At 31.3% G+C, this 21,178-nt stretch overlaps 4 protein-coding genes across 4 annotated transcripts; 1 reads left to right on the top strand and 3 right to left on the bottom strand.

Moving 5' to 3' along the window:
• Window positions 1-1,333: 1,333 nt before the first annotated feature.
• TRIADDRAFT_51408 (uncharacterized protein) lies at window positions 1,334-3,849 on the bottom strand (the record flags this gene model as incomplete). The annotated part of the gene is made up of 3 exons (XM_002107636.1): window positions 1,334-1,457; window positions 2,155-2,204; window positions 3,517-3,849. 3 exons carry the CDS (start codon window positions 3,847-3,849, stop codon window positions 1,334-1,336), a joined length of 507 nt encoding a protein of 168 aa, XP_002107672.1.
• Window positions 3,850-12,367: 8,518 nt separating this feature from the next.
• On the bottom strand, window positions 12,368-13,176 carry TRIADDRAFT_51407 (uncharacterized protein; the record flags this gene model as incomplete). The annotated part of the gene is made up of 2 exons (XM_002107635.1): window positions 12,368-12,478; window positions 12,925-13,176. 2 exons carry the CDS (start codon window positions 13,174-13,176, stop codon window positions 12,368-12,370), a joined length of 363 nt encoding a protein of 120 aa, XP_002107671.1.
• A 3,520-nt stretch (window positions 13,177-16,696) lies between these two features.
• TRIADDRAFT_18549 (uncharacterized protein) lies at window positions 16,697-17,260 on the bottom strand (the record flags this gene model as incomplete). The annotated part of the gene is made up of 1 exon (XM_002107634.1): window positions 16,697-17,260. The coding sequence occupies one exon, from the start codon at window positions 17,258-17,260 to the stop codon at window positions 16,697-16,699; it is 564 nt and encodes a 187-aa protein (XP_002107670.1).
• Window positions 17,261-18,700: 1,440 nt separating this feature from the next.
• Window positions 18,701-21,069, top strand: TRIADDRAFT_51405 (uncharacterized protein; the record flags this gene model as incomplete). Its single annotated transcript, XM_002108431.1, has 7 exons — window positions 18,701-18,751; window positions 19,206-19,304; window positions 19,403-19,468; window positions 19,975-20,094; window positions 20,248-20,290; window positions 20,673-20,799; window positions 20,970-21,069. The coding sequence occupies 7 exons, from the start codon at window positions 18,701-18,703 to the stop codon at window positions 21,067-21,069; spliced, it is 606 nt and encodes a 201-aa protein (XP_002108467.1).
• Between the last annotated feature and the right edge of the window lie 109 nt (window positions 21,070-21,178).

Raw genomic sequence — 21,178 nt, 5'->3', positions numbered from 1 at the left:
GTCTCCATATAGCTTTATCTTACAGTCTGCTTTAATTATATGGAATGCATAAAATAAAAGGATCATCTTTTGCAACCTAAATGAATTAAAGAAAATCTCTCATCGAGCATTAGTATTTTAATTATTTTGAAATATACTGGCAGTGGCTGTACTTAGTTGCATAACTGGAGATCTATCGGTTTAATTAATTGGTAACATCACGACAAGCCTATTTCCTGACAAATACTGTATTTGAATTTATATCTGTCATTTACTGTATAGATTTTAGTGTATGCGTCAGGATATAAATATAAGTACAGGTAATGATTTCATTATTTTAGATTTAATCTACTTTTTACAAGTAATAAGGTGAGAAGTGGACGAGTCTTAATTAGTTTGTGACATTGTAATAAGATAGGTTCTATAAAGAGTTCCACGGTAATCATAAGTAAGATGACTGCGCTAGACCTGAATGGACCGTGATGCCGAAGATTACGTAAAAAGAGAAAATTCCAGCTTATGAGGTTTGCGATCGATACAAGGCGAGAAGCATTGTAGGAATACTAAATTAAGAAAATGAATACTAGAGGATCATAGGAAGAAGTAGATTGCATTATGCAAATTGATTAAGATATTCCAGAAAAAGTTTTGGACAATACAGTATTTACCAAATATTACACGAAATTACTAAATAACCCGAATCTCTCTCTCTATTTGACCACCGAAAACACAAGAACAGTCTCAATTTCTTCGTTAGTGTTGTAATTAATAACTAATTTTTTATTATTAATATACTATTTTAAGCCAGAAAATGGCAAGTCTACGTCTTACTTAGAGCCCAAAGTGACGAAATCATTGGTAGTACAGAAAAATACAAATTATATACTATGAGCTATACCTTTTTAAGCACTTTCAACTATGGATCTATCACCGTTTAACTATTTGCTAGTTGTATGACATTTAATGGACTTGTAAACACAATAACTGCATACATAGTAATTAAAATATAGGACTCTTCTCTAGTACTCATTAATTCCCATATTGATTAAAAAGTACTGTTATCGCCAATTATTAATAGTAAAGGCATCTTTTTAGGGTAATTTGAATACTCAGTTCTTCTCTACTATCTTATTTTATATAGAGTAGCATAGAAAGGTTGCATTAATGGGGTTCGAATTAAGATAGTAACACTCGTATATTATGCCAAATACGCAATAGATGATCATACTATACAGAATTCTCATTTTATAAGTTATTTTTATTCATTTGCGCAATAACTAGTACAGATACACTTACACAAAGTTGGAACAATTCGTAAAACTAACGTGGTTTAATTCGTGTAATTTGTTTTTACCTATTTTTCAATTACAACTATCTTAATTTCTAAAATTTTTCTACGGCGCAAAACTTTAAAGATCTTATCGTTTTCAGTGGTAATTCTAACTGAGCTTGGTAATCGGCTATGCTTTGAATAATTCCTGTAGAAATAAAATATGAAATAATATTATTAGCATGACAAGGTCGATAAGAGATATAGTCATGGTTATGTACTTTTTTTAACATTAGATAAATATTTCAATCACTCTGCAGATAGATGAAAATCAAAATAATTTTCGATTATCTTCCTTATCTGAGTTAATAGACTACTGAAACGAATTGGATAGCAATATCAATGTATAGCTATGTAATACCGTAAAAGTAATCATCAACATATAATTAGAAAATGCTGTAGCCTACAATATTGGATGATAAATGGAGTACTAGTACTTAATTATTTATTAATTTAATCGTATAAAAGATGGTGCTGAGGCTATCAGTAAATTATTAAAAGTGTAACATAATTCTCAAGTTGATGGAATCATTGCAGCTGATCTATTGATAGAGAGGAATATAGACGCGGCAACTAGACTATAAATCGGATTCTATCAGAGGTGTGCTATGGTATCAAATAAAATTTATAGTATAATATCTCCATTAGTAGAGACTGTAGGAGGTGATAACTCAATATCTTTGACCAAAACATAGTCTAAAAGTGATAGATGTATCTAGGCCCTTAAACTGGTTATAAAAATTTACCAAATAATGCCGTGAAATCAAACTAATTTTAACATTCCTATTCACATAGTAATTAATCAATATTCTAAATATTCTTAAGTAGACAATATGATTTAATACCTTTTACTGAAGATAAAGGGTTTTAATATATTGTTTGCATAGTAAGAAGGCTATAATAGCAAGCTTCATTATAGAAAATAGTAAGAGCCATATGAAAACGTATATATTTTTCATCTATTGCAACTCTACCATGCCATGCTTTTAATCTATCCATAGAGGAATATTAATCCATCGTTGGTATTTGTACGTACAGGAAGTACACAATTTGCTTAGTTTTTTAATTCGCAATAAATGAAAGACCGTGTAAAGCATATAAAATAGATTCAGCAAACTATAGTAATCATGTATTCTCAACTTTAGTAGAAAATTTGTAGACCGCTAGTGCGATGAGTAAGAAAAGCATTTCAACAATATGTTGCTAAATAAATAATTTCTGTAAAAGGATGCCTACTATTAGTTTGTTGAATAATAGATATAATTATCTATTTTAGCTCAAAATTAAGCTTTATAAATAAATAAATAAATAGACAATGTTAACTATCTTGTCTAAGCAGATAGATGTTATGAACAATAGAACTGCAATTGTAATTGTTAATCAAGCTGTCCTATATCGACCACAAAGCATACCTTATTTAAAGAATATTAATGCTCCACTAATTCCAACACATTCTTTGCTATTATTGCCAACAGAAATACATTTCTTAGTGCAACATTGCACGTCAGATGTACATAAGCCATCATATTTGCACTATGAGGCATTCATCGATCCAAACATTGTAATGGGTTATCAAAGGTAAAGTCCAGCATAAAGGAAAAAATCAAGATGCAAAATATATTCCAATTAGACCGGAATAGCGGAATAGAAAATATACGTATTGATCTTAATACAGTATTTATGAACGATATTGTGGAAGTAGTTACGGCTGTCGAATAATATGTACCATTAATACTTTATATACATACAGTCTACATCTTGTAAACTTTTGATGACAGTTACTTTAACAGGTAACTTTTAAACTTATAAATTTTACGCAAATAACAATATATAATTGTAACTTTGATGTGGTTGTATTTCTTTTAAAGAAATGTAAACTATTGGAGTTGCTTAGTTTATATATCCTTGACTACGGTTGGTTGCAGAGAATTGCTATAAATTCGTAAACAAGTAACACAAAGTTGCATATATAGCTAATTCAGTAATAGGATAGGAAATATATTAAAGCTCTACGGACTATCCGCTTAGACTACAGTCTAAACAGATCAATAATCTATTAAATCATCTAATGATGCAAAAGCAACAATGTAAGCATTGCTAACCATGTTTGATTAGTATGAGAATGAAACAACTGAGACTCTTCGCGTAGTGTTATCTATGGATACTATACAACGCTTTACAGCAAATAATCAACTCAACAAACTTACATAGAGAATTTTTTGGTTGCTTTTATCGTCAGCTCGGTATAAATAATCTTTCAAAGGATTTACATGGATAGGCTGAGTTAAGTCAGTATTGGATAATATCTCTTGTCCTTTTTCGTAGGCATCGCGTTTACTTTTTAATGCCATATATTCTTTATCATCATCAACGTCGTGACGAATATTTTGCCATGGGAGATTTTTCATTGCACTTTTTTCCGGTGATAATTCATCTCTTTCATGTATATCAAAGTCATCATTTCGTTGAATCAATCTAGCTTGACAGATGATAGCCAAGGCGGCTAAGATGGACAAATGGAGACAAATTTTGTGTGACATTTTACTACCTGCTAATTTAGTTAGTTTGTCAAATAGGAAAAGTTCAAAGACTAAATAAAGTCAGACTGGTGGAGAAATTTGGATTATACCGTTGAATAAAGATTTTTAAATTGTCATAACTGGCACAAAAGTAAGCCCTTATATCTTATTTTAAAGTTGGAAAGACAATACCATGATAGCGTGGGATAATTCGGAAGGAATTCATTTGATTATCTAGGAGTAAATTCATCATAATACCGGTCAGGCATAATGTGTTGTTAAAATTAGTTTACCATTTACTGTCGACTATGGCTAATTATCACAGGTAACAATATCCAGAAGTACCTTTATCTATGACTATCATAATTATACAAGGACAACCGTAAAAGTACTAATCTAAATGCGTATTACTATAAAGATTAATTCCTTTATCGATTACGAGAAAAAGAAACAGTGTTGCTATTAATACATATCGCATACGTATTACTCTCATTCAATGCTAGCTAATCCAAACTTAAGATAATACCAAGACGAGGTCATATATTGATAAATTTTCTCTTCAAATTTGCCATATATGTCCATGGAATTGGAATGGACTATCTCATAGCCACTATCAATAGCATTATGAGCTACCTCTTCCCACCTATTACTCACTTTTAGCATTTTATTGTTAAACCTTGGTGCCTGTAGTATCTTGCAAAAGAGTTGAAACAATGATAACATGGATGATGCAACAGGAACAGAATCTTTTTATCTAAAAATCAATGCCTTTTGAATTGAAATGAAATAGTAATTCTTATGACGGTATTTTTCTCAAAAGACGTGTTGTAGCAGCAGCATAATAATTTATTATTTACCGTAATCAGTAATTACTACAGGAATAGAAAATATATTGATTATATGAAGTAAGATGTTTAGTTCTCACCTGTTTGTTTTGTTATTTATTTCCAAACATGAGTAATTCGGTAAAGAATACCAAGGTTATGGGAAAAACAATCTAATGCATTAGGCAAATAATAATAATTGTGAGACTAAGACTGATTTAAACACTAGTAAATCAACGTCAGCATTAAATTACAGTTATTCATTTTATGTAGTGATACTTATGTAGACTTGAATTTACTATTTATTAACGTCAGTTTTAGATCTGCATTAGTTCTACTATATTTGTTCTAAACTCTATTTATAGTTATAGAATTTATCACGACTTAAATACTGGTAATTATAGATTTCCTGTTAGAATGCATTGAAAAAAATATCAAGAATAATATTATCTATTCATAGCTGATACTATAAGCCGATATGCCAGCATGTACGTATATGTATAAGGAGAAATTACTAATTATTCGATTCCGATGTTAATCTCCAATCTATTCATTGAACTTGACATCTGAATTAACTTGAAATACCGGTACTACAAATCTAGCTAATATCCAACTCTTGAGATATTTCGTAATTCTATTTTTACGAGCTACTGTGATTTGTCACAATAATATCGCTTCTAGAGGTCATCTTGAGTTATTGATAGATGTGCTAAAAATGTGGCTTTCCATGAAATTGGAAATCATAAATTATTCGATTTGGAATTTTGTTTTCGGGAAGTACCACGTGTAATTAGTATTACTCATGGATGTCAATCTACTGAGTATAAATTGAATAAATAGATACTTCGATTACAATTTATAACAATATCTTACTCATGCGTGTTGCAATATATAGAACTACACTATACAAATGGGTTAAGAAAATATTAGTTTTGCTTTAATGATGAGCACTATCCATCGTAAACGTATATCAGCTTCTTTTCAAAAGTAAGATGTATAACCTAAATTCTGACTTAATTCTTGAAATATGAAACACATAAGATACTAAATACACGTATTTAGTAATGCTGTTGGTACAAATAAGGTTAGAGTCGTCAGATGAGTAAATGCTTCATTTATGACTGTAAAGAATAGTTAAAATACATTTGCCTATAGAAAACGAATACAACGATAATGATTAGTGAGGAGTAGTAGTATGAGAGAAATAGGAATGACTTAGTTTTATTTCATTACTTGCAATTTGCCATTATAAGTATTTCGCCTATCTGTAGCGGCTTCAATCACCGATATAAATTATGGGGAATACTTGTGGGAATAAAATGTCTCTTTTCTAAAGAAAACAGACAATAATGATGACGATACATGCATGCAATAATATGATGTTAATAATATCTGTCTATAACTGCTATACAGTGTTATAATTATAATCATACAGTAATTCTTATTTTCTCCGATACTAAAGTACCTCCAGTATTGTAGCATTTTAATATCATCATTTGGAGGGAAGAAATGGCTGCTGGTTGATGAATATAGATCAACTTAGCAATACCATTATTGACTAATTCAAATACCATTTCTGTTTACATGTAAGTGTTTGTAACGTTAGCGAGATTAACTAACTTAAAGAGCTGTTTACGTTAATATAGGAAATCCTAAATTAGTAGAGATATCTTATTTATTATGATGATTATAATAGTGTTGTCGACTAAAAGTATATGAAAAATGTAATCAGTTGTTATCTATGCCGTATTCGGAAAGATAGACAATAATATAAGGAACTATGGTGTTAGAGAAGCTCCTACTGTATTAGTTAGGAAGCTTTATTAACTTGTAAGATGACAGATGATGTTTGCCAGTTGTATATAAAGCGAGATCTTCTATTAATAGCTAGTTCTTATCCTCCGCGAAACAACAGTCTCCCTATAAATTGTGACCAAGCTATTACTATCCACTAACATTTTCTTTGGATTTAAATTTTGTTACAGTGATGTATAACTCAAATTTTATAATCTTCAATTCGATAAGCTCTCTCTAGATTCATAGTACTTGATACCTTTTCCACACTGAGTGTCGCCTTTTTCAGTAATATTTTATTTAATAAAAATCCGTTATTATGTTATTATATATGAAAAGTTACAATAAATAGAAAGTAAATTAATGTGTGAATTACTTGCGAGTACAGTTATATTGATTAACTCGCCTTAAAAAGGTCTTAATAAAGATAATTTTAATAACTTCCTTTCCATAATTACGATTCTAAAGAACATCTACAGACAAAATTAATTTCAGACTTAATTCATGGCTCCATTTGTCTATAATATATAATTATAGACAGATAGCCGGGTGGCAAATAGATGAATTCTTAAAGTACAAATGGAGGCACCTAATTAATTACTAAGACAATGATTTACGGGTAGTTAAATTCTGTAAGGCTGAGCATTTGATTATTTGCAACTTCAGTACCTTAAATAACGTAGAGCTGAACTTATTTCGCAATGAATTCATAGCTTGTTCTTAAATGCATTTTAATAAAGTCTGTTTACAAACAATGATAACAATACAATTATGAGCATATTATGGTAGTCATTAAGGATAAACAATTGCTGTATGCCAAAATACACTATTAGGAAACCAATGCCATGAATTCCTTATGAAAGAAAGTTTATTATACCGTTAAATAAAATTTAACATTCTAGAAATAGGGCATGAAGATAATCAACGGATATGTGCTCAGTAAAGTCATTATCATTAAGGTTGATATTCTGATAAATTTATGAAAATAGTCTATATTGACCTATTGACAATGTCTAAAAGTTCTAAAGTCATTGTCTAAGGTAAAGCTAATTATTTATTAATCTAGTCCTTGGTTAATATGATAATAGTATGGAATTAGTAAGTGGAAATAAGGCAGCCAATTTTACAATAGAAATAACTATTTACAAAAAAAAGTTTTAAAAATGTTTGTAGACTGAAAGAGTTCATTTTAATTCTGATAACGTTTATTACATCACGATATTAATGACGAAATAGATTCAACTGTCTATGAGAAATCTGATGGTGTATAAGATATAATGTTATATAATTTTCAGCAACATTAGACTCTAATTTAACCCCTAGTAACTTAAATATTTATTACTGTTTTCACTATTTGATATGGGCTCTATAGTAAATCAGTGTAATATGATGTATATCTGTATTATTCTAATGAAATCCCATGAAAGCTATACCTTATAGGACACGTATAATTATTATATTTTCCTTGCATTATTAATTATAGAGATATAAAGGAACAGGTTTAAAAAAATACACATTTGTATAGTTGTAATACGGTGAATTATAACTGATGGTGGTTTTCATTTGGTAAATCTAGCAATTAGTAAAATTATTGTCTTTATAAGCATGTTGCAGGTGCATATTGTACTTTCAGATATACACTCGTGGACAAAATAGTTGTTGCCAACTAACTGTAAACGCTGCGACAATTATCTATTTCTGTATACTGAATATTACATAATTAAATGAGAATATGGTGAAGCCTGCACGACTGTATTTATAAGCTGTAGCATGGCTACGCTACTCAAGAGGAGAGATTGCGAAACATTTTCCTTGCCATAAATTCTATCATTGCATAGAGTTTTAATTCCGTATGTAATCGATAAAATCGTAAAGTGCAGTTTGGTCTACTAATATTGTGTATATAATTCAAGACAACTTGATTTATTGCTGACGACGAATGCTTTAAAGTTTGTTCATTTTTTATTATTCATGACTTACTGAATTAGAGCAGACTATATACTGGGGAATCCATTTTAATTTATGGTATTAATACACACATTACTAAACGTGAATTGCTCTTTCTTAAATAGTACTAATTTAATTTCGACTTAGCAAACTGTCTATAGCTATATCTAATTGATATCATGAAGTTAGTTACCTAGTTTTACAACGTAGTTTTATTGAATATTTGAGTTAATATAGACATTAAGGAAAAAATTGAATGGCTAGGTAAATAACTAAAAATAATATAAATGAAGTTTGACCACTGACATGTACAGTATTGTAGAGATTGAGTAATTACAATTAGAAAGTAACTTAGATGAGCATGTAAAATTTAATATTAATATGTAATCGTCTATAACTCTTAATATAGCTATGTAAGATTTATACTGTGTGACAACATAGCCTTCATCATAGCCCTAAAATTTAGCTAGCGAAGTTCGCGTATCATGATGGCATGTTGTGTTATAGGTGGGAATATATAAGCACAGGTTAATGAATAAAAAGATCAATTTTATCAGTTACTCTCGGAGTAACTATCTTAAGATAATATAGATACGTAACAGCCACGTTAAAGAAATAAGATAGAGTACTAACACAAATTTTTAATTAAATTAAGACACTTCTATTAGTGCCGGTTAAACTGAATTGAAAACAAGACATAAAATATGACAAAATGGAAACAGATTTACCCTTGACTCACAGAATAAAGATATAAACCTTCCTTTATGAAATATTGTTGTGCTTTATTATTGCTGCCTTGATTTAAACCGGATATAAATTATTAAAAATAGTATATGTAAACAGAAATAGATCCGCCTTGAATTAATAGTATAGAATAATAAGTTTTTCTGCATATATAATTGATGTATCATTATTGTCATATCTTATTTGAATTGTAAAAGAACCAACACCGAAATATAGACAAAAATAGGCTATGCAAATAAAACAAAGTAAAACTCATTTATGAACTAAAGCTCGTATATCCTTACAAATGTATCCTACTCTGTTGCAGAAAGAATCGATGTGTTAAAAAATGATGAAAATTGACATGAATTCACCATAAACTAATAGAATAAATTAATAACCTTTCCTTTAGAGAAAAGAGAGATTTTTCGTTAATATATTCTGAGAAATTGTTACCAAGAGCAGAGCACTAAGGGCAATACTTCAAATTGGAGTAAGATCTCTACAATAACATTTATTTCATGAATTTGTATTGTGATACCGTATATACCAGTTTTTCTAGTCTTAATGATATATTTTAGCTGTTTTCTTTGTAGTTATTGGCCAAATAATAATAAATCTAAGAAAGAAACTGGAGCTTTAGCCGTTTCAATGAGGGCTTTAAGTCAAACCAGGAATATTTTGAAATCGAATTTTTGATATATAATTATACATGCGTATATTAATTATGTGCTGCGGCTTTTGGCATCGAAGTTTCGATAACAAAGCTCTACATCTTCGTATTTTTAACAAAATGTCACTCCGAATCTAGTTAACTCCACCTCATTTTAATAATAAAGGAAGATATCTTGATTAGAGCTGGGAGAATTGTTAATAGCATCAGTGTTATGAAATGACATATGCTAACATTCTAGTTATTAGTATTTCATCATTTACTAATACCGCATAGGTCATTAAATATTAGTAGCCAATGTTTGAGAATTATTTTCTTGTATCAAATTTGAAATACATTTGTGGACTAACATAGCGAGGTTTTCGGCTAAAGTGGAGTTCGATATTACAAGATTTAGAAAATTTTTTCCTTTATTTATCAAATGATTTGGCATTATATTATATAGCTAACAACGACAATATTCAAATATTAAATCATATATAACCTTAAAGGAGATATGATTACTTACATCTAGGGGTTAGGATTATCGAATTACAAATGAAATGGACTTCCTAAAACTGAAATACAAACTGAAATTTCCCCTAATGAGTCGCAGTCTAGATAGCTATTCTACATACATTGCGGTATTTTGAACAATTTCAAATGCCTCTTTGGAGCTAATATGTAATTGAATTAGAAATGTAAATGTGATCAACTAGGCTGGTGTAGTTTTTTTAGTAGTCAATTTTATCAAATCATAATGCTGTATTCTGATGTCTAGACTATCCAAAATATTTTTGTTCTCATGCGTGATGATTAGGAAATTTATCATGATGAATTTAGACAGCTTAATGTCAACCAATTTCTTGAAGCTAAATTAGATAATTAATTATTAATGTAACCGTTAATTAAAATAATTTTCTCGTTTATTTATTTTCGATAAAGCAAAGGCCATAAAAATTTTATACTTATGTTGAAAAATATTGACGGCTAATAAACATATTGGAAGATGACATCGATTAGTTTCTCTCTCTTCATGACAGCTTTAGCTTAAACTTATTTCACTTTGTGATGCTCGTGTTGCTGAATAATTAAAGACGTAGACTGAATTATTTCGACATCAGGCTTTCTATTGCTGTCTTGAATATCCACTTTACTAATTAATGGCTTCATATTTCGAAATATTTTCTATCCGCTAAGCTGATAGAAGTAATCTTAAGATATTTTCAAGTTGTAAACACTGTAGGCATGTTATTATTATACTATCGACCTCTTTTATTTACATTTTCATTGCAATAGGCATGTTATTTTTATGTTGGTAGGCGATTGCGATCATATTACACGCTTATTTACCATTGGCTTACATAAGATTTATGGCATAGATTTAAAGTTTATTTTTTTAGCTATTGCACGAGTTTAGTTTCATAGCAAGCAAATTCGGAAATAAACGTCTGCATATAACTTTTGTATATTATTATGACCACAGTTGGTGATGATTAAATCAGCATTATGTAGGAAAGAATAGAATTACTACGATAATGATATCCCAAATTTTTTAGAAAAAAGTTAAATATTTCAATCCCATTGCAGCAATATGAATCTTTGCTAGTGAACGGTAGTGTGATCTATTGCATGCATAAGTGTTTCATTAAGTTACAAGAAGAAAATAACCAATTCTCGCATATACATCCAGTTGAATTAAAAGTTTGATCTCTTTAGAGGTAAAATCAGGCGATTTAGCTAACTTTTAACTCTGAGACAAATATAAAGAACGAGACACTAAGGTACTGATGAGCTGTAAAGCTTCTTCGATTTATGCAATAAATTATGGTACTGATTATTAACTATAACAGTCGCCTAGTCGTAAATCATTATTAAACAGTAAAATACTTTTGATAGAATTAAAATCCTTTGTTCTCTGTTATAACACAATGTTCATTCCCACAACATGTTGAATTGCAAAGTTGCAGAAGTTTATTCAATTATTATTGCCACTACATCGCCTCACTTTTTTTCGTTATCACCTACGTAATATTATATTAGCAAGTTAAATCTATAAAATATTGATCAGTATAAATTCAAAATTATAATCCGACAAGATTTCTGTTTCGGCATGATGTTTAGTTTGCATTAAGTTACATTGCATAATGATTTGCAGTAACTGTATTTCAGCAGATATATTACACTGAAAATAATCGGCGGAAAAAGCATCAACTGAATAATATATTGCGGAGATCCTTCATTATACTGTCGTTATTATCATACTCTAATTATTATATTCGATTAAGAGTATCTAGATATATGGTTACTGTAAATTCTATCCAAGATTTAACAATTATTGTCGTAGAAATTTGTAATAGTTACAACTTTTCTACAATATCATGTATAGAGAATACGTTAAGAATACCGTTATTGCTGAATATTTCATAATTTTCCTGGTCAAGCATTATGATCAAATTTGATGAATTTTATAGAATAAATTCTCAAGATAGAATAGAAGGGAAGGGTAATTTAGGAGTATCCATAATATTAATCGCTATTTGATTGTATGAATGGGCGTATTTCTGACTATAATCAGCTAATATTGACGTAGATTCTCTTATGGAAATGGATCGACATCTGGTGGAGATGCTAAGCATTGACCAACAGTGACATCACAGGCAATGCAGCAATGGTTACTTTGGCTGTTACATGCTCCCTGATAATAGCACTGAAAAGGAAATTTTCACAGGTGATTAATATTAGAAGAGATTAAATATATTGATTTATTACGTAATTCTAATTTATAGAAAATTACAAGATAATTTTTATCATGTTCTTTAATACAGGATTCGAATATCGGAAGAGCTTATTATTAAATATAGGATGATTAATAGCGAAGTATGGTGTTTATATGTCCCATACATGCACTATATCATAAAATTTCGGTATATTAATAAATTATAGATATACAAGTATGGCAATTTGCGCATGCAAGAAACTCTCAACATAAGTCCCTTGTGGGATTCTATGAGGGGAAGCTATAGCTAATAAAATTATAGTATCAACAAGAGATGCATTCCATAAATATAATTTACCAGTTATGAAGACTGCTACTGCAGATTATGATGGAGTAATCTAGGCTAACATCTTTACTGTGTTTGATGTTAATCTTACCCGACGATATTTATCATTACTTCTTGCATAGTATTTTTCTGTTTTGTCAGCTTCTGCAAACGCTAAATGATTATGGCGACTAGGGTGATTTTTTGCTTTTAAACCTGCCCATTTATGCACTAAATGATTGTATTGGAGATGATCGATATCCTTCATGTACTCATCATTGGTACTATGTTTAGCTGCTTGAATTGATATCATACAGCAAGCCAGGAATACGACAGCCCAGAGGAAGACAACTTGGTTTTTCATGACTATTGTAAGGAATTCAAAGTTGCGATAGCTAAGTAGACATAAAAATATTTCATCTGTACAGTACTGTATTGAAATATCACCATAGCTAGTACTGCTCATAAAGATGCTACTATATTGCATAAAATTATTTACTTGTCTTCGATATTATCAGTACCAATGCTGCAAATAACGAAATATTATGATAGATAATATAATTTATGTGGTAACTTTCAATGCTAATCTTATCTTAATTTACTTGCCGCGAGATATGTACGTTTTTCTTTCTTCTAGAATGGACAACAAGATCTTTGGATTTTACCTTTGACAAGTTAGTTTAGAGATAGGAGAAGCAATCACGGTATTTATAGAGTCGTACAGAATTTTAAATAGGTTCTTTATTCAAAGAGTGACGTTAAAAATTTCAGATATTCAGGTAATGGCCAACATTTGCATGGAAGACAAAAATTATAGCTAACAAAAGAAAAAATTTCATATTAGACATTTGTTGTTGAAAGTAATTTAAAAAAAAGTTGACATTAAGCTCTTAAATAAGATTTCATCAATAATTAGAAAGATATCCATTTAAAGTAATAAGCATGTCTAGTATAATTAGATTATATTTATGACAGTGCAGTCAAAATTATAAATACACTAATCATAAAGGACTCTGCTATCGAATAATTTTATCATTTTAAATTGACCAACGTCTGTGCTGCATTTTTAAAATAAAATGCTTGTCCGTAATACAAGTATAATAAAAGAAAATTATTAATAAAAATTTGCAGACAGATTAGATAAGATTTCAATTAGATTTAATTATCTAAATTTGGCTAACCGTATAGGTCTAAACTTATTGAAAATTACTTATGCAGTGATTCATGACTAATCATGAAACAGCATTTAGCTATTGCTGGTAAGTCTAAGGTATATCAAGAACAAATTTTAACATATTTATTTTAATGAACTTCTTTGCAGTCTTTTCGTTAGCACTAGTTACGAAATCAAATTTATGCAAAGATTTCCAGATACTGTAAAGGACATAATTTTCATCCATATCTATGTATTATGGGTTTTAATATATCATCTAAGTCCTAACAAAACGCAGCGAAAGTTCATTGCAATATAATAAATATTGTAATGATAAATTTAAGTATAGCTATCAACTTCTTCTATTGATGCAATAGTTAAGCCATAATTCAGTATCGATCTTCAAACAAACAAGAATAGCGCAAATATAATAAAATCGGTATCATTTAATATATTTAATAAATATAGCTATATTAATATTTTTGCCACAAATACGACCATCTAACAATCAAGCATTATAGACTCAGGAAACGAAACTTTGATAATATAGTATAATTATCAATCTTATTGTCCTGCAATATTCTGCTTTCATATGTTAACGAATATTTTGCTAAGCAGCCAACGAAGATTTCAATATTGAAATATTAAATAATAATGTAGTGACCTCCCATTCAATCTGGCATAACCTTGATATTTCTTTTATTAGTGCTACATAATTAATCATAATAATAGAGAGGAAATAAGACATTAACTTGACCAACTTAATTTACTGCTAGCAGTTGATTTGTTGATGTAACATCAGTCTGTAATATATCATAGGCTTTACTGATTGCCACTAGTTGGATAAAGATTTACATACTCGCTATATTCTTTCAAAAGGAAATTATGCTAGTATTTATCCAAAATCTTGAATGAGGAAACTCGAATGCATTGGTCTAGTCGACATCTATCCCTTATTAGGGAATACTTTACTGATGGCTTTAACACTGATCATAAAATTAGTAGGGTACTTTATACACGCAATTCATCCTAATATAGTAAAAAATGAATTAAAACTTATTGTTGTCCAAGTGCACACAATAACCCAACTGATTGCTTATTAAAGATTGATATTAAATATAGAAGTACAGTTTTATAGCGAGGTTCATGGATATTCGAAAGGACTCAAATCTATTTTATGCATTGTAATATAGCAAAGTAACGGAGATTTAAGGGTAGATGCTAGTTCCAGTTATTATTGAAAAGCAGAGATAAAGTGAGAACGTAGCTCATTACATATGTACTAGTTTACTACCAACTCATTTTTCGGTTATTTTAAAGCTTGAAGACTATAGATGCGATTTTGGTATCTGGGTCATTTCTAGCAGCAATGTCTGTTGTAAGCGCCAACTCTGCCGTACGTATGGCAATGATTGTGGCTACGTAATTAGCTAGATACTTTATATGATTAATTTACAATCTAAATTAGTAACCAATATTGGATAGATAGAAGCATGCTTTAACTATTTATTGACCAAAGACATTACTTTCATTTCAATCTTAGAGCAAGTAGATTTAATCTGAAGATACGGCCACCTGAAAAGTATCCATGTAGGATTGATTAGAACGAAAACAAGTTAGTATTTCAGACCTGTAAACAATATATAAAATAAAGGCCGGGGTAAGATTGGATTGAAAATAATTTTATTACGACCAGTCCAACACTGTGGGATAGTATCGCGATGACTTTGTTTAGAGTACATTACTATAACAGTAAATTTAATGTTCGCGTTTCATATGTTCTATAAAGCTCTATCTGAAAATCTGAAGAATACCGTATTTTCTTACTGTTACTATTTGTATACTATATAATAGAGAAGCTGCAAAAGTAACTAGTAGGTGTATTATAAACAATGTTCAAAGCAGTCGTTCTTCTGCAGTAGAGTAATATTCTAATTGTGTAGAGTGCTTACTGATTGAGTATTTACAGTGTAAGAAAATACAAGGTATATTATACATTATATACAATAAAGACTACCATGGCAGTTGGAAAACAATCCAATTTCATTTCTACATGTAGAGATAATGAATGATATATGATATCATGACAGTCAATGGCTATTAACTTCTACAGAGTAAGAGCTTTTGCATTCAATTATCATTGCCATGATCAAATCAATGATAGTTGCTGTCGTTGAGGTTGCATCAACAATCCTATTGGCATTAGAATGACGATATTGCAATATTTCCACTATTTCTTTTCTAAGTCGTTCTTCAACAATGAGTCGTATAAAACTATTCTGACTACATGTATTCTATTCCATCTGGAATAGGTGCTTGTTGCGTGAACTTTATTGCCATGCACGATTGCTTTGCATTGCATTGATGGTTTAAAAAGGATTGTAATATCTTGATTGAACCCATTGAATTCCATTTCTGACATGTTTGGAATTTTGAATAGGTAGTTAATAATTGTACAGTACGGTGGTTTTTCAAGCGCTACTGACAGCCCTTTAGCACTGTATCTATGCACCAACGATGATGCTATTGTAAGCGACTTCGAGTCCGATTTTAAACAAGTTGTGATCATTGATGCTTCCTCGTCGACATAAACAGTTGCTCAGTAGTTTGGCTTTTCGTTTAAGATGGTTTACGCTACCAGCAAGGTGTCCTATCCGGATGCAATTCATTGCTAGGGGGATATTGACCGCTTTGTAATGTACTGTATGCATCGTATAGCAATTCTATCAAGTTAGCGTGATAAAGGTTCCAATTTATGTCCTTCAGGTAGTAGGTCATTAAATTGCTCGGCTAAAGCGGTGGAATCTTCTAAATTTTTTTGGATCCTTTGAATATCGCTTTCGATGGTTTGGATCGTCCTAGCACAAACTGCGAAATGATTTAACTTTTGTTGCCTTTCAGCCACTTTATTGTGCACTAAATCCATTAAATAATCAATTTCTTTCATTCGACTAGCTAGCATAACTTGATCATTGGTTATCATTTGGCTACATAATCTTAAATGTTCCTCATAGCGATTAACATAACTGATAACATGCTTGCTTTCCATCTTGCTAAGGAATCCAGAATCTCGCATAACCGGTAAATTGAGAGAGCCTCTCATTAAAGGGGAAAATTTAGGTAGTTTTTGTAAGGCTTTAAAGTCTTCATCTTCTTGAATATGCTTCTTGACTAACATTCTTGCTGGAGAGCCGTCATTGACGGTGATCATGGTATTGGCTTGGGCATACGAATCTTGATAACTCGTTCCTTTGCCTTGCCTACTGGGGCTATCGCTTGATATCTGTTGACCCATCTCCAACGATAATCAATCGTTAATAATTCAATCACTCGATGATAGCAAACTTCCCGTACTCGTAGAGAATGATGATGGAAGACGATAGCATTTGTCCATCATGGCGAATAGCAACTGGTCAAGTCTGGGATGCGTTGTGTTGGCAAGGTGTTGAAATCGAGTAATCAAACTTGGGTGGAATTTTGATCCTGTGGCTGTCTGTCAGTCCGGGCTGGAAACAGAAAGAGAGAGGGACGGAAAATAGGCGATCAGTCCCAAGTCAGTGGAGTCAAAAGAGCAGACTAACTCATTTGATGGTCAATTTAACTGTACGGTAGCTCTACCACCGTACAGTGTACAATCTATTATGGACTTGCAGTTCCAGACAGACGGACTTTTCGTAGCCACGAAAGGCTCTACCTGTTCACGGCCAATAACGAAAAAGAGTGACCAAGTGTGGATCTTCCGTGTCTATTTTCTAAATCACGGGTACCAATTTCAGTAACACCGACCATCTTGTATAACTGTGTCCAAGTGGAACTTACTAGCAGATAATAAGATTCAACGTGATATTTTATTGAATTTAGAAAAAATCTCAGTCCATTTAAAATCGACCGTCTGCATACTAAAGTACTGTCATATCGAGGATTTCCTATACTGTACTGTTATATTATGATATTTTGATCTCCTAAAGGTCTGTCCGTCCAAGAGAGATTGGTCCATGCCTGCTTCAAGTAGTCCATACAGACTATGATACAGTACAGTACACTCACTACACTGGTACTGGTTACGGACCACTGGATGGCCAAGACTGTTCTTCGCACTGGACTCTTCTATTTGTTATTATCATGTCATTCAATGGAGTAATATTATACTTGAATTCTATTCTATTTTACCGAGTTCTGCTTGAAAGTAGTCCTATAACATCATCCATGATTTTCAATAAGTAGAATGCTTAATTAAGAAAATCAACTCGGAAGATTCGTACTAATGAGCAAGTAGCTTCCATATTTTGGCCTCATCTCTACGGTCCTAGGCTACAGTACAGTACAATACACACAGTGTACAGTACTGTACAGTACTGTACTGTACACTGTAGCATAGAACAGTGTTCGGTCATGACAGCCATAATTTTACATGAGAATGTATAAGTTATGAGCTAGTGAATCGGTACCATCACTAAATTCACTCCAGGTATATTGCAACAAATGATGTCACAAACTAGCCTGCTATAGCGGTAGTAAAGCTACCGATTCACCATTATTTTCCCTATACTGTATCAGTAAAAGGTTTTGAATGTTCATAGAAACTACAAGACTATTAAGTGGCAGATCATGCCTATCACGTGATGTCATTGGTCAAAACTCCTCCATCGGCCAAACGAATTCTGGGCATCGCCGCACAAGTGGACATTAAATATTTGAAATCTGGATTGGGTAGCATTTAAATTAGTTTCAAATCATGGAGATCGATGGAATTCCTGCCTTGGCTTCCGATACAGATTTACAGAAAGTAAGTTTTCACTTTTTAACGGCATGGTATATTGCATTGAAAATGAAGGAAATGAAAGTTCCTTGATGATATGATGGTGATGGTCAAGACTTTGCATACAGCTTATTACCGCTAGATATTGATCTGTATGAAGTTTGAGGAAACTACATCGATCGATGGTGGAGTTTAAATTGAAACTTGAGCTTGTTGTCGTCAAGAGGAGGCGAGGATGATGAACAGACGATGAAAGAGAAGAATTCCCCTTGGCGATAAATTTCAATAATTACTAATTGAAGCGAGAAATAATGCTTTATAAATGTGTTTGATAGGATAACTAACTTTTATCTACCTTCAAATGACTGTCATTAATGCCTAATTGACTGTATAAATCGTCATATCAAATGAATTCAATTAGCCGTATAGATACATCAGTACTGATCAACTTATTCTACTTTTCTCACCATTTCTGTTGCAGATCAAACCCATCAATAGTAAAAAATTACTGGCTTATATCAATTATTACATTACTTATACGGTCAATTTTGTGAATCGCTTTTCTTCTGTGAATGAAGAGGTATGTAGTCCTATTTCTAATATTACGTGCAAAGCATATATATTCCATTCGTAATCGTAATAATTTCAAGTCAGTAAAATCATCTCCATAATTAACAGAGGTTAGAGGAAGTTACCACGCGATTGCAAAAGCTCGAAGTAGCCATGGCAGTTTTAGAAGCAAAAGTAAGTGACTGATAAATATTGATTAGCTCAATAACTATGTAAGGCTTTACTACACTATTGTCATGTAGTCAATATAGACATATTCCGTTACAGTATGTAATCCTCAGATACGGTTATCGCGAGGTTGATTCTCAATTGTACTGCAATGTTTAATCAGTACAGCTGATGTTGATATGCTATATTTGCAGTACATGTGGGGCCACAAGTTTCCCCATTTTTGATTCAGCTTTACCACAAATAGAAAATTATCTGTTCATTGTTACACGTTTCGATATGATCGATGTAGAATATACCATAAATGGGCACTTAACCCGTATTAGCAACATTCTAACTTAATCATCAATTGAAAAGATGTGAACTTTTAATTACTGTAGTAAACTGTGCAAGTAATATCTACTGAAAATACCAGATTGTTGCGTGACTGACAATAAAATAACTTTACAATATTATTGAATTAAAAGCTTTCTCCAATGTTAATAATGGTGTGCTGTTATCTATATGATCAGTTATCGTCCGTGCCAGGCTTAGAAAATGTGACTGCAGATTCTCAGGATCAACCGACGGTACAGCAACAGCAATCTACGGTACAGCAACAGCAATCTACGATACAGCAACAGCAATCTACGGTAATATCTTTGTAGTAATTCGTGTTACAGCTTAAAAGTAATATCAATTGTACATTAGTCAAGTTTGATGTGCTGCGCTAGTATTAGCAACATGTGATATTTGATCAATACGTATGCGCATTCATTAATGATGTACGATACATTATTGTTAAGGCTACCGAAGGCCTACAACAAGATAACATTCAACAATCTGAAGGTAGGAAATAGCATAATGGTATATCTTATAGCCGTTAGTACTACAATAAATAATCATGTACGGCTATCTTTGCCATATCAATTCCATTATTAATTTTGCTAATTAACCCTTTCCTTGCCCTATGCATTATAGTCGCGAAAATTCCACCTGCCGAAAGAGTACCTAGTTAGTGGTGGTCTATCTTAATTTACAATACGTATATTATACCAGTTGGAAATTACATTTTAATGCAATAACGTTCAATTACTTAGATGCATCAATAATACTGATGCTTTCATAAGCAAAAGCTGACCTATCACGAAGTTACTTTAATTTTAATAATTAGTTATTTTGGAACTGGTGTGAGTATAAATTTGTATTATTTATTATATTATATAAGCAGGGGACTTTATCGCACTTAAAGATGATGCCCGGTATAAAAAGTTTTTCAGTATGTTACGTGTTGGCATACCAAATCAAGCAATCAAATTAAAAATGACGGTAGAAGGATTGGATCCTGCAATGCTAGAGTATGACAAATTATACTTATTTTTGCTGAAGTACTTTTATATTGACAAATTACTTTTACGAACCTATGCAGTATACAGTTATAAAAAGCATATTGTACTTTAACGTATTACAGTCGCTGCTGAGTAGTTTCTTATATAAATTCCCTATTTTTTTTTATAAATTCATTCAGTTTTTCACCGGATGATCCAGCCCCTGATGGTGGTGTACGAGACGAAGATGACTTTGGAAGCGTCGACGGCAACAATTCTGCAGATAATTTCAGCGATTAATAGCAAATTTATTTCGTACGCTTTATAGTAAAGCATCCTGCCAATTGTTGTTTTATATAGTATATAATATATGTAAAATACACATATACAGTACAGTAGATAACGAACT

The sequence above is a fragment of the Trichoplax adhaerens genome, genomic scaffold, assembly GCF_000150275.1.
Source record: "Trichoplax adhaerens TRIADscaffold_1 genomic scaffold, whole genome shotgun sequence".
In the NCBI taxonomy this organism is placed as follows: domain Eukaryota; kingdom Metazoa; phylum Placozoa; class Uniplacotomia; order Trichoplacea; family Trichoplacidae; genus Trichoplax; species Trichoplax adhaerens.
The sequence above is the reverse complement of the archived record's forward strand: the minus strand, read 5'-3'. Positions and strand labels throughout refer to the sequence as shown.